This window comes from Aptenodytes patagonicus, chromosome 16 (genome assembly GCF_965638725.1).
Source record: "Aptenodytes patagonicus chromosome 16, bAptPat1.pri.cur, whole genome shotgun sequence".
Classification (NCBI taxonomy): domain Eukaryota; kingdom Metazoa; phylum Chordata; class Aves; order Sphenisciformes; family Spheniscidae; genus Aptenodytes; species Aptenodytes patagonicus.
Genome location: NC_134964.1, coordinates 8876388 through 8890656, shown reverse-complemented (window position 1 = coordinate 8890656; position 14269 = coordinate 8876388). Strand labels below are relative to the sequence as shown.

The 14269-nt window shown below is 48.1% G+C and overlaps 1 protein-coding gene across 3 annotated transcripts in view; it reads left to right on the top strand.

The window, feature by feature from the left end:
• Positions 1-14269, top strand: part of MXRA7 (matrix remodeling associated 7) — a 31548-nt gene extending 17279 nt beyond the window's left edge. The window contains exons 5-6 of one of the 3 annotated variants that reach the window (XM_076353570.1): positions 149-229; positions 7249-9012. In XM_076353570.1, coding sequence (XP_076209685.1) covers positions 149-182 — 34 coding nt within the window. In that variant the 3' untranslated portion in view covers positions 183-229; positions 7249-9012. Of the gene's footprint in view, positions 1-148; positions 230-7248; positions 9013-12119 lie in introns of those variants that run through there. The other 2 variants (XM_076353568.1, XM_076353569.1) reach the window with 2 other exon arrangements.

The following is a 14269-nucleotide window of genomic DNA, read 5'->3' as shown; positions in this document are numbered from 1 at the left end:
AGGTAAGCTCCCGGACAAGCTGAGCGCAGCGGCTCAGCCCAGTCCTGCATCCTTCTCCCTCGGCAGTTCCATCCCTCTCCCCGGCTCCACGCACACCGACTGTGTTGCTGATCTGCTGTGACCCAGGTTTGCCACCTTTATGTTGCAGGATTGAGCTGACCTCTGATCTCACATCTCTGTAGCAAGTACCTTAGGTCCTCGGCCACAAACATTCTTGCAAATCTTTTTGGTAAGGACACGCTGTTTCTTAGAAGTAGTGGTACCACTGATAACATCTGCTAATGTGTATTTTTTTTTTGCTTTTGGGTCTCATTTTCTGGGGGAGGGCTTGTTTCTGAGCTGCAGTTGACTGCCTGTCCCACCTCCCTCACCACCTCCCTCCCCCTTCCCTCCTCATAACAGATTAATGAGTCTGCTCCCCTCTGCCTCCATCTCGCTTTCCATGAGTGCTCCGGGGGGAATGGGGGCTCTCACGTTTGGATGCTCACCTCCTCCATCTTGGATGCCTGAAGTTGGACATCCCACCACCACTTCTTTTTCCCGATTTGGAAAATTAGGGCTGCTGAGTGAGTGGGTAGTTAGTCCTAAGGTGTGTTGCCAAAGCTGAGACAGGCTTAGTCTTTGCTTTTAGCCTTGTCAGCCCTCCAGTTTTCCCGTGGACCAACAGGTTCCCGTATGAAGCAGCCTGTAAGCAACATCCCCCAGAAATGTAAATGGGTCCCCCAGACGCCCTTGAGGCTACTTGTTGTGGTGATCAGTAGTCCACAAGTCTTAATTTGGGGACTCCTGATTTTGGAGGTGTCATTGAAAGAATTACTTGCCTTTTCCAGGAAAAGCTATAGGACTTCAGACAGGAGAGGTCAGGCATGCAGTAGATTGGGTTATTTAACCAAAAACCCACTTCTGCTCTAACCTGCATCACTCCAGAAGCTGCGGTTGTCTTGCCTAGTATTCACTTGAGTCTTGTGGCTTCAAACTGGTGCTAAATCTGGACTAAAAGGGGAAGGAATGTGACCTTTACCGAGTGATGCAAGTTCCTGCTTCTGGTTACTTCAGTCTTAAAAATTAGAGGGACTTCTCAGTGAGGGAGGAGGACAGTAAATCTAGTTGGGAAATACATCTGCTCAGGTGGTGGCTATGCTTGATCACACCTGGTGGGTCACCAGTACTTCTAGAACAGAAGCACGTAGTGTTTGCTCCCCTGGGGGAGAAAAATAGTCTGGGCAGGAAGGGGAAGAGTGCAGGGGAAGGATGCAGCCCTTAGTCAAGCCAGCACAGCGTATTTCCCAACTCCTCTTCTGCACCTGAGGCTTTTGGCCATCTATTGCCAACTGTAGCTGCCATGGTGCAAAGCAGTAGTTCAGGCTGAGAAATACGACTTGTAGCGGTGCAGCTTGCCCCCGTTCAGACAGGACTGAGTTGTGCAGGCATGAGAGACAGCCCACAAGGGCTGTTAGGCGTTGCTGTCCTGGCAGAGGAGGAAGGAAGAGGAAGGGCTCCCCAGTGTTGCCTTCAATCCATCCATGCGACCTAGGTCCTGAAGTGGTCTCTGCCAGCTGCTTTTCAAACCTCCCTTGAGGTTGAAAGAGGTTAGTGGGAGTTTTTTTGCAGTTAGAAAGGAGTATGATCAGGACTGTGTTGATCACTGACAGCTGCAACGAGGCTCCACTCAAGGTAAAAGAGAAAACAATCATGAGAAACAACTCCCTTGGGTCTCTGCTTTCAGTTCTCTCTTTCCATGAGGCAGAGCAGGTCCCAGCCAAGTCTTGGTTGGCCTCGGTGACGCCAAGGGGTTGAGCTGTCTGCACTCTGTCCTTGCCACTCTGCTAGGTGTGTTGGCTGGAGAAAGAAAAGCAGATCCCATGTGATGGTCTGTGGAAAGGTCTGTCTTCTCTGTCCTCTCTCTTGGTTTTGGTGTTTAGGAAGAGGTGGGGGTGGAGAGCCAGAAGCTGCCCCATGGGACCTCAGCTGGGGCACCCTTGCAGACCCCTTGAGCGGGGTCTGAGTGAATGCCACCGAACTGCTCAGACACGCTCTGCTGTTTGCTGGTGCACTCATGGATGGAGCAGGTGATTCCCCAGACCACAGTCCAGCCTCTGTAAGACTGAGAAGAAGGTAGGGATGGCTTCCCGGTTTCCTTGGCGAATGGGCTCAGTTCCCACAGCCAGGTGACCCATTCCAGGAGCAAATTCTCCTCCTGCCTTCCAGTCCTCTCCTCTCATCTCCTGGCCAGCCATGGGTGGGTTGAGGAGGCACTGCTTGAATCCAGGCTAGACTTAACCCTAGGGCTCAACTGCAAGCTGGAATTCATGCAAGGGGAATTGGACGGTGGTAAGTCTCACACTCAGTCCTTTTCTTGGTGGTAATTTAGCAATGGAAATCTGTCTCCTCCCCAGCTGAGTTCAGAGTACCTCTTGGTTATGAGGCACTGAATAAAACTGGGCTTGGACCCTGGAGTTGCAGCAAGGTGCCCCAGAGAGACCCTGGCTCTAGGGAATGGCAGAAAGGAGAGACGTTTCCCTGCTCTGCCAGACATCCCAGATCAAAGCGGGGATGCAGCTGTGGCTTGAGGGAGAACCGTGCTGAAGTTCGGTTTTGAATGATACAATGCTCATGATGACAGCTCTGGAGCACACGAGGGCAGGAAGCAGCTGCAGGGGTTTAATGACCATGTTTTTGACCTATTTTGAACATCTCCACTACTGGCCCTCCAAAAATAAGTGGGTGGACCGGGCTGGGGGAGATTGCATTTCAGGAGAGCTCTCCATCGGCATCTGTCCCTGTCCACCTCCTGCATTGCCATCACATAGCCCTGGCTCACTTGCTTGCTCCCCCCTCTGTATAGCATGGGATCTGGGCCTCTTTCTGCTCCCTCCTCTTCTGCTAACCTTCACCCCCAACCCAGCGGCTTTGCTGTCCTGTCCTGTCCAGCATGGTGCTTCTTTTGGATGAGGGAAGCTGGTAAGTTTGGGCTTTCTTTGGGTTTTTATTATTTGTTTGCTTTTCATCTTCTGCAGCACGATAGTCGTCCTGGGCTGAGGGAGGAGTAGCAGCAGCATGGGACCGCAAAGCCTAGGGCCATGGGACTCCAGGTCAGGCTGGCCACTGCTTCAGTGCGGCCACCAGCCACAGGGATGGCACCGACCATGGGCAAGGCTGCTTTCAGCTGCAAAACACCCAGCGCATGAGGCACATTTCCTTCCTGCCTGCCTCTTGTAGGAAAGGGACGCTGTGTGTTTGGGGGTCCCTGCGGAGCTCCTCCTGCTCTGATGCTCCTTCCGTAGGTGCCAGACTCCGCTTGTATGTATGAGGAGGGAGTCTCCTGGTGGCCCAGTGCTGTTCCCTGCCTCCACCATATCCCCAGGGAAAATGTCCTCTGACCTATGAGATGTCAGTGGAGTTGAGCTCCGGCCCTATTTATAGAGCATCTGATTGAGTCATGAGTCCCCAGCAGCTTTAAAAACTGAGCAACTCGGGATGCCTCCCTCGGAAACCCAGGGGAAGGGGAGGCCAGGAAGCCCCTTCCCTGTATCCTCCTCTCCTGTCCTAGAGAGAAAACTTTTGCAAGCTCCCCTGGAGCCTTTGCAGGGTGTGAATCTCTGACCCTGCCCTGGGATAAGATTTCAGACCAGACAGAGACTCTGCTTTGAGCTCTTGGTTTTTTTCTTTTGGCTCAGGTCCTGATTTGTCCCAGCTTGTGGCTGTTTCTCCGTGCCTCCCTCACCCAGTGCTCACAACTTGTCTTCATCTGCTTCTGCTTAATCCTGTGTGGCGTGGGCAGCTTGCTGTTCTCTATCTGCTAACTCTCTGGGAGCCTGGCTCTGCCTTTCCTGCAGCTCCCCTGTGGCCAGGGGAGACTGAGGGCTGCGGGGAATCGGGGTGTCACACCAGACTGGGTGCAAACTGGTAGACAGCGAGCTGGAGCACAAACACTGAGCGATGGAGGAAAGCGCAGGTTGGCCCATCCATGGGTTTCCCCACTGCTGTGGCGTTGGCTGGGGGAGTCAGGAGTGTTGCAATGTGATCGTGGCCTCTTGGCTGAGCTGGCCGAGAGCTTGAGCCACCTTCCTGGCTGTGCTCTGGCCTTTTCGGCTGTTGCTGCTGTGGCTGGGAAACGTGGGAAGCTTCTGTCTCGAAACAGCGGTGGGCAAGGTCCGCTTGGGGTGTGACGCAGTCCCTGACCCCACTGACTCCTCGCCGGCCCCTATCCTAAATGTGATGGGACTTGTGCTCCCTAGTCGCGCAGGCTTTGGCAGCCTCAACTGCTTTCCTGGTGTTCCTGAGGAGCAGTAGGTATTTCCTGAGGTCATGTGCACCTTTTGACTTTTCTGTCCCACTGGAGGAATTTCAGATTTGTGTTGATAGAAGCTCCCTTTGGTACCTCTCACTGTCCCACTCTTTTCTAATCACTGACTGTCTCTACATGTTCTGCATTTAAGTCCTCTCTCTCTCCATGTTTTACCTATTGGCTGAAGGAACTGGTCCACACTTTGGGGACCATCAGGAAAACTTAGATTTAGTATGTCATTCCTCATATTCTTCCTGCAATACCCCAATCCTGGACAAGACTGGGTTATGGTCACTACCAGAAATGAGATGGGAGTTGCCCCAGTGGTAGAGAAATGGGAAGCGGTGGTGATGGGACCATCCCCAGCAGTGAGATGGGAGGGAACTACCTGGGGAGAGCTTGACCACCCATTGCCAGGTCTGCCCAGCACCCAGGGCCTTTCTTCACTGCTCTCGGTCCTCAAGAGTCAATCCTAGCCTGTCTGGATTGAAAAGAATCTGGAGCCAGATTGCTACCTGCCCTCCTTGCCAGGATTTCAGACCAGAGGACTGACATTCCCGAGAAGCCGAGCACCTGCTCCCTCTGCCAGGGGAAGGAGCTGGGGATAGTCTGCACTTCAGAACATCAGCTGGGTGAAACTATTCCTGAAAAGGGCACAAGCGACTGCCAGAGATGGTTACAGCAAGATGCTCCTTGGAGTGGGTCAGGACACCTTTGGAAAGCTATAGTCTATGGATGGGCTACAGGATTTCCTGACCTCCTGCTGCGGATTTGCACACGTGAGGGATAAACACATATGGGAATGCCAGCAGCCCACCCCATTTGTCAGTACTGGGATGCTGTCTGTTCTCAAAGGCAAGAAGCCTATGCCCTTGTGCTGATGTCATGGCTAGGCTGGAGTGAGGGGAATGCTTCTGAGGCTACCAGAAGGACATCCAGTTTTCATGCTTCAGGAGAAGCATAGTCTTTTGAGACCTTCAGTACCTGAGCCTCCCGCATAAGCCAGGACCTGCCCTTGTCTGAGCTCCTTGTTCTCAAGTTGTTTCTTGCACAGAACCATGTCCAGCTGATAAATCATATGATTTACTGACTTGGCCTTCAGCTGGGGCCAGAGCAGAGATATTTGGATAATTTCTATCTGAAGAGAGGATATGGGCTCCCAGCAAAAGAAGACTCTAACCTGGTTTGATTGATGTGCTGCTAGGGGAAAGTATGCCAACCAGGCTGATCTCATTGTCCAAGGCAAATGGAAAGGAGGGAAGAGCCAAGAATAAGCAGTAGCTCAAAGCTCTCCGCCTCCATCCCAGGCTAATTAAGGCTCTCAGGCTCCGTGGCAGCAATGTCAGAGCTGCTCAGCCTGGGGGGTTATATAGCCCTGATGTCCCCAGTGATGGACTATCTCATGCTCTTTAGTCTAATCCCCCTCACAGCAAGAGCAGTAAGGGGTATCCCTGTTGTGCAGATGGGGAATTTATGGCTCTGACGGACATCCTCCATTAAGTTCATGCTTGGTTTAAGATCTTCTACACCAGCTGTCATCCTGGCCCTGTCCTGGAGGTGAGTATCCCTGTGAGGGGCTGCAACTGAGCCCCATCCACCCTCCCTGACATCCTATATCCCTCACCACTCCAACTGCGGCATGTTGGAGGGCACCTCTCCTTCTGGGCCCCCGTGGCAACAAGCTTATGCCCTCACGCGTGAAATCTGATTATGCTTGCGTGACTTGAGCAGGATGATCCGATCCTCAGCGCTGCGAATCTTGCAGAGCGATTATCCACTTCGGAGAATTTCCTTTCTTTGTCCTAATGGGCTGGCCACTGAGCCTCCGCAGCGTTGCTTGAGTAACCCTGGTCCCACGTGATGCTTCAGCCTGTATCTCCCATCCAGGATCCGGGTCGCCAGCTGCACTTTTGAGGCTGCTGGAGAAGGCAACCTTTTGCAGAGGATTGAGGAAGAGATGAGGCTGTAATTTGCCTTCATGCTGTGGCTGTCAGAAGCAGGGGACTTTCAAATGGGGTTCAGGTGTTATGGGCAGTGAACCCTATTGAATTCAGGAGGAATTAGGCTGGGTTGCATCTGTGTGTGTTCATAAGTGCCCAGGTAATGTGTGTTGTAGCTTCCCTCTGCCTTAGTGCAGGTCTCTGTGTCCATGGGCAGCTGCCCAGCCTACTGTCAGGTGTCTCCCATTGTGGATGGTGGGCCATGAGAGATGCTGGGGCAGTAAGGGCGGAGTGTCTGAAAGGTTCAAGCCGAGAACAAGGGACCACATTTTTTTAGCCCTGGCTCTGCTAACAATATGCTGCAAGACCTCAGGGAGTGCCTGGATGTCCCCACCCATAAAACACATCTAATCGTCTCACCCTCCTTCCCTGGGACACTGGGAGAGCTTCCCATCGAAAGGAAGCCCCATGGCCTGCAGGGAGTCTGGGTTTTTTTGCCTTCTTCCCTTGAACAGACACATCCGTAGGAAGACTGAGAAAGATTGACCTGTTCAGGCACACTGCCCTGTGAAACCAGTACTCGTTTCTGGCTCATCTGGCTGCAGGTGGGAGGAGGAATCTGGGCTGGACAAGGGTGCCAGCAGCCCAGGGAGGCTCTGCACAGGACAGTGAGGCAGTAACCCCTGGAGCTAACGATGGCTTCCAATTAGTTGGGCTTCTCCAGCTCTCATCAGTAGGTCAGAAGGGTTGTAACTTAGACTTGGTTCCAGATGAGAGGATTTACACCTCTGATTGAGTTTTGACTATCCTGCTGCAGTTGATGAAGCAAAGTGCCTCTTCCTTAGAGGCATGAGGTTTGCAAACAGCAGCTTGTTCTGCCCTGAGGTGGGAAGTTGCCTTGCCTTCCCCCCCACACACACTGAGGTTTCCCCCCTGCTCATTTATGTGACTAATAATGAACCAACCTGAGGGGTGAAATGACTGAAATGATTTCTCTTCTCTCCCTGTTTCTCTTTGCAGAAATGAAGACTATATGAAGTTGTCCCTAGCATCCTCCTAAAGGCATCCCTTGGCATCTTTAAAGGCTTGAGAGAAATACCAAAACCAACCAAACACACCCATAAGAGAAATCCATAAACCCTCAAAACTTGGGATCCCCTCTTGGTCTGAAGTTGAGTTCTTCAAAAACTCCTGTGGTGTCAAGTTTGAGGAGATCCTGTTGTGTGGCTCCATGGACTGGGGCTGGGCCCAAGCAGTGACTTGAGTTGTGTTTGGGGGACTGGGATGTCCTAGGAGATGAACCTTCCTCCCTCTCCCCCAAACAGATCCCAAATTGGACACTAAATATGCAGCGAGTCTGTTAGTTTTGTTCATTACCATGTATTAGGTCTGCCATGAAATCTGTGTTGTTCCTTTATTGAGGTGGGCAAACCGTAGCTCTTCTCCCAGACCAGCCTGGACCTTATACCAGACTACCAAGTTGTTTCTTCCTGGGGCCAAACTCTTTACTGCTGGGGGGTGGGAACTGCCTATGATTTCAAATGTTGTACAACGCTGCTTTGTTCTGAGGGGTGGAGGGACAAAGTGGGGTCCAAGTGAGGTATGGCAGATGGTAACTGGCCCGACTCAAATCGTGCTTCTGTAGTTATTTTAGCAGAGAGCTGATTCTGTAGGTAGACAGAATGACTTGAGAAGTGACAAAGATTGATAGTTTAGCTGTTCTGCTTGTGGTGGAGGTTTAGGAGACCACACTTTGGCTGCTGTTAATATCTGGATTCTCACTTTTCCCTACTCCGGTTCCCAAGAGGAGAGACCCAAGGAGGTAGCTATGGCATCAGGGGTTCCCTCTGGCTCAGGATGAGATTGTAGGGGTCCTGGAAGAGACACCCTCCCCATTCCTCTGCCTGCTTGCTGTTCCAGTGCCCTCTTCTCTTGCTAGCCCTGTGGCTTGTCCACTGGAGCCAGAGCTCAGCATTGCTCCTCAGCTCTGTCATATATAGAAGATGAATTCGGCTGGGCGTGTAACCTGCTTCAGACATAGCAGGTTTCAAATCAAACCCAGCTGGTTTGCGGGAGTGAGAAGAGGGCCCGTGTCCTCTAACAATGTTGTAGAAACACTAGGCTGGGTGGGGATGTGTCCTTCAAAGTTTCTCTCTCACTGCAGGACAACTGCCTCTTGGCTAACGCTGCAAACATATCAGAAACCAAACAGGCTGCTTTTTTTTTTTCCCCTTTTTAATTCCTATGCAGACAATACTTGAAACCTTGTACACAGTTGTCCTTTCCAGCGCCTGGGGTTGGCAAACTCTTCATAAAAGGGCTTATTTAAGGAACAGCAGGAGGCTTCAGCTTTAGAAGAGGCTGGGCTGCCCCTTTCCAGCCGACAACTGCAAGCGTATTCAGTGGTTTGTATACGAATTTAGGCACATCTGGACCCTCTGCTTCAACACCCAGCTGGTACAGCCGCTGTCTCCCCTCGGTGCTGGCTGGCTGACTCTGTGTCCCAAGCACCCAACTATGCAAAGAATGCCTTATATACATTGTGTTTAAGTTACATGGCAATATGTACATCGAGCAAAGTCTATAGTTGAGTCCAGATTTTTGCTAGTGGCAGCGAGTCAAACTATTTCTTCAACTCAAATGGCTGGCTGGGTATTTTTTACTTTTGTTTATGTTTGTTTGTTTTGTATCTGATGGTGGCTCTTATACAAAGGACTGTAATTCTAGTGGCTTGAATCTGTAAAAATTGCCTTTGTTTGGTCCAATAAACCTTTGAATAGTTTATTTGGTTTGTGCTTGTTCTCCCTGCCTCCAGCAGCTTGCAACTTCTTCCTCAAGAGATTTGTGTTGAAACTCTGGGTTTTGGGTTAGAAGTACATTCTGCCCTCCTATGCCTTTTACCCCATAAATGATTCCATTGGCTTCCTTAACAATAGGGTCAGACCAGTGGCAAAAGTCAGGGATTTTACCTTATTTTTGCTGGAGCAACGCAGTGTTGCAGCAGGATCCTGGTCTTGTTTGGCTGCGGAGCAATTAGCAACGTTCCCAAATGCAGAGCTCTGCCCAGTTCAGCTGCTGTGAACATGGATGCCTAGCAGTTCCTGAAACGCAGATCTCCTTTAACATACCTATAGCTCACTGCCCCAAACCTCCAGTTAATCATAAAATTCTTGGACTGAAATGTCTGAAAAGAGCCTAAGGGAGTTAAGTATGCAAATTCAATTGCCTATCAAGAAGAATTAGGCTGCTTTGAAAATCCTTAATTAATCTATTTTGTCAGCAATAAATAAAATTCTGTTTGACCTCCTGGATCCAAGTAGTTTTAAGGACAGCACTTATGGGAAGAAAGAATGATTTTACTTGTGAATGGGGTAGGTTTGATCTGAAATCATCAAAAAAAAATACAATCTGGAGCAGTACAAAGTTATTTTACAAGGTCGCCCATGATAGGAGAAGCTCCTTTTTGAAATCAGTTTCATGTTTTTGATGCCTTACTCTTCCTTCCCAGGCTCTTTTCTCTCTTAATCTTTGTTTTGCTCTCTCTTTGTTGTAGATTATGTAGCACAGAGAAGTAACAGCAGTAACAGTTCTTTTTTATTTCTGTTTTTCAAATGCACAGTCACGATATTTAAAGTTGAGGGGAGAGCCAAAATGCATTGATGTTGCACTTTAAAAAATAGAGTGAATATTGTCTGTGATCTTGATTTTGAAGGTTTGGAGACAAGGAAACGGGCCTTTGGGGAGGGTTCAGCAGTGTTAATGTCTGTGAAATAAGGAGCGAGGGATGCAGACCTGTGTGGAGCACTCCCAGCTGGCATGCATTTCAGACACGTGAGGCAAAGCTGTGTATTGAATTTCTCCACACCAGACTGGAAATGTGCCCTCTGGTGCCCAGCGGTGATCTAAAATAAAATATTGATCACTGACGACTGTGCTTCCCTTCCTCTCGTCTGGAAAGGGCAGTTGGATGCTGTTCATGTGAGCACAAAAAATTACAGAAGAGACAGACAAATCCAGGCGCTTGATAGCCTGTGGCCAGAGCTTTCATAACCAAAAGATCCCACATCATTATCAGGATATGGCCTTAGGACAATTGCATTTTAATTGCAACAGAAAAGAATTGGCAAATGAGCTTTCTTTTGCCGGGATCTGCTTTTTTCCTGCTGCAATGGTGCTGGGAGGACAGCCTGCTGTTCCTGCTTCTGCTGGGGCTTAGTCCAGGAGAGGGGAAAATGCAGAGCCCCACTCGGCAGGAGCTCAGCACGCGAAGGCTCCTCTGCTTGTTCCTGACTGTCTCCTTCCATTGATCTTGTTTGTGGTGTGGTTGCTTCTGATGTGTTGATGCTGTCCTCTCCTTTCAAGCAAAGATTGTGTCCTGGTTTTGCCTGTCAACAGGTGTTTCTACCCCTCCTGTTACTGGAACAGCTAATAGCTTGTCCACACAGGACTTGCAGGAAGACTACCCCAGGTTAACTAATGGCATGCATTTAAATGGATTAATTACAGTGTATTAAAAGTCCTATGCGGAAAGCTGGCTGTGACAGGGGCAGAGGACTCTTGACAGGGTGACCATGTGGAAGTAAAAGCCAGAGTCTGTCTTTCTAGCTCAGGGGAGGTCTAAAGATGCTAAACAAGCAGGAGGAGCTGGGATTGTGGCAGATCTGTGCTCTGAGCTGCTGGGCTATCGCTGAATTCTGGCTCCACAGTCACAGTAGGGGCAAAATGAGCCTTGAAGTAATAGAAACTGCTTCTCTCTTGTTACAGCCATAAAGCACCACAACCTCATTAGTTCTTTTAATCTCACACAGGAGAGTCAGGTATGAGGTGTGCTAGGCAATACTGCAATCTGATCTCAACCAGGTAGGAGTCCGGCAATGAGAACGAACCAGCCCACAGCCAGCCCCGACTGGAGCCAAGGTGCACATTCATTTTGCCCTAAAAGAGGATTTTGTAGACATCAAAATCAGTTGCATCGGTTCATGAGCTACTTGTGAACAAATGGCACTCCTGTGCTGTCCACCCTTCTGTATCCCTGAGTGATGATCAGCATAAGCCTTCCCATAAAGCTTCCTCAAATAAAGCCCTGTGATAGATACCAATCTTTGTGCTGCAGGACATACAACAACGGTTAACTGCTTCAGGTTAAGGAAAAATCAGGATATCATCTGTTATGGGGAGAAAGGAGTTAATCATCTCCTATGGACTTTCTAGGGATGGCAATCTGAGCTAGATGGTTCGCTGGTCAGCCTCTGCCTACACAGGGATCACCTCGTTGCTGGACTGGGTACATGAGTCCATCTCACCATTTGACATTGGCAAACAAACCCTCAAATCAAAGCAGATTTCTATCTGTGATCTTATCTTCCAGTGGCTGATTAAAGTCATATCCACACTGGAAGGTAGTCTAGTCTCTAGTTTTAAGGTAGGGTATACACTTAAAATTTAGTAGCTATTCCTGAATTACTCTGTATCTACATACTCCCATTTCAGAATGAAAGGACACTGTGCTGATGAAGCTTAATCCAGTTTCATTATGGAGTCTGCCAAACTGGGACGTGTTGGTCTTATGAAATTCCACATGTTGAGTTATCCTGAAACTTTGAGCATAGATAAGTCTTAAGAAACTCCAAAGCTGGTTTTAAAGCACTCTGTTTTATCTCCGTATTTAAAGAACAGCAGAGAGACGTGCAGGATGATTGGATAGATGGGAAGGTGGAGGAAGGAGAACCAGAGGCTCTCTCTTTCTCATCTCACATGGGCAGATTTCCTGCAGTCAGCAGGGCTTGTAAAATGACCTGCGTTCGGCTTCGTGTTTCATTTGACCATGGTGTTCTTGCTCAAAGTGCCTTCTGGGGACTGGCTATTCCTACTTCTCCTTTTCTTCTTGACAGGGTTCAGAGAGAGCAGCTGGCTGCCATCTTCAGGCTCATGAAGGAAAAAAGTGACACATTTGGAGAGATGTCTGAACGAGACATGAAGGAGCAGCTTAGGCTGTATGATATATAACCTTGCAGCCAGTGGAGACTATGCCCAAAAGTCATCTTGGCCCTTATTATGCAGCCCACTGGAGACTGTAGTGCTATAAACATGTTTTGGTAGTTATTCTGCAGTTCCAGTTTGTTTTGCAAACGCATATAGGCCTGTGATATATATTTCTCACCATTTTTATCATTTTTCCTTGAAGAGTTATCATGATATGTTCATCTCGTACAGAGATTTTTACCTCTTTCTGGCTGGGTCATATGTCTCAGTCATACAAAGTAGTTAAACTCACAACTTTTTTCTGGCCATGCTTTGTAAAAATGAACTTTCAAACCTAGTCTTTATCAGTTTGATATCTGAAGAAAGCCAAAGATGATAGATGTAAAATGGATGAAAATAATAGAATCATAGAATAACTCAGGTTGGAAGGGACCTAAGGAGGTCTGTAGTCCAACCTCCTGCTCAAAGCAGCATCAGCTATGAGATCAAGCCAGGTTACTCAGAGCTTTACCCTGTCAGGTCTTGAAAACCTCCAAGGACGGAGACTGCACAACCTCTCTTGGCAGGGAGGCTTCCAATCCTACAGTTAGAAAACGAATAGCCAAAGCCAAGGCATCAGTGCGCCGATTAGAGGTGAGTTGCCGTTCTCATCTCCTTGGAAGGAACACTTCATCCTCCTTCACGCTGGCTTTTTGAAGCAAATCCAAGTTGGTTCCGGCTGACCCCGTTGCGCTCATCTTCACGCCTGAGAAAACAGCAGCTAACTTCAGCCTGGAAACACAAACATCCCTTCGCCTCTTGACGCTGGTAAAAGTAGTACAGAAAGGTGGCTGGCATTTTTACAAGGATGGTTGTGTCCAATTCAGATCCTGTTCTCCTAATATATAAAAAATGATGTGGGAAACGACTTACTTAGGAAAGCTCTGTGAATTTATCAAGTACTTTGAACAGTTTTGCCCAAGTCTTGGTGGTTTGGATAGAGTAAATCAATGAACATTCCTAATTTTAACTGAATGTCTTCTGGTGTACTTCTCTCACCTATGAAATCCTGTTAAATACTTTATTATCAGGAAGGATTTTCTCGGTTTTAGTAACTGGTGACAAAGGGAGGCAACATTTTCTGACCTAATTTTAGGGAATGATCTCTTAAAAGATTAGGTTTGCTTTATTTTGTGTAATTCTTTTGAGTCTGAGAAAGCAAATATCCCATTATCTGGTCACTGTTTCCCACTACACTATATTCTATAACACTGTACTATTTGACTTTTAAGAATCATTTTATCTTCTAATTGTTTTCACTTAGGTGAAACATATTTATTATGAGATCAAGCTAGTTTTACTACCAAGTCATGACTTAATCTAAATTTAATGTCTGAAAATTACCTCTTCTCATTCAACGTGAAGGAATTAAGTGGGAAAAGGAGTCTCATGATGTGAAACATCATGCTAGCTTGCTGTGTCCCTAGGCCACCATTTCCTTTGTCAAGCTGTGCAAAGGGACAAATGTAGAAAATTTGTACACGGGACTTCTCCCTAGTTCCAAACTGAAAGCAGGATCTTTTCCAAAGCTCTTCTTCAAAGCAAGCAAAGGAAGAGTTAAGGTTTAGTTTATTTTTAGTGTTTGTCTTGTAGACTTCACAGTTTATTTCCAAAGTATTTTTATATTTCTTCTTTTACATTTGGGCCTCCTCTCAACAGGAACATTTCAGGGGGAAAAAAAAAAAAAAAAAAAGAAAAAAAATTCCTCACACTCCTGAGCTTCACATTGTGCCAGCAATCGTTAACGCTGAATAAGGAAGAGCAGCTGGCATTAAACCTGTCCTGTCCGCACCTTCTCCGAGCAGTGTCACCAAAATGTTAAGATGCTGTTGATGACAGGACAGTGGCAAAAGATCTGTCATTTACTAGGCCCAAATTTAAGAAAGAAATTAAGCTAAATAAAGAAGCCTGTGCCCAAGGCATGAAACGAAGAGATGTCTAGATGTAAACCCCATGGATTTTAAAAGGTACATTTTCTCTGCGTGCGGTGCAAGGCTGTAATAAAGAGGAACCCACTGGA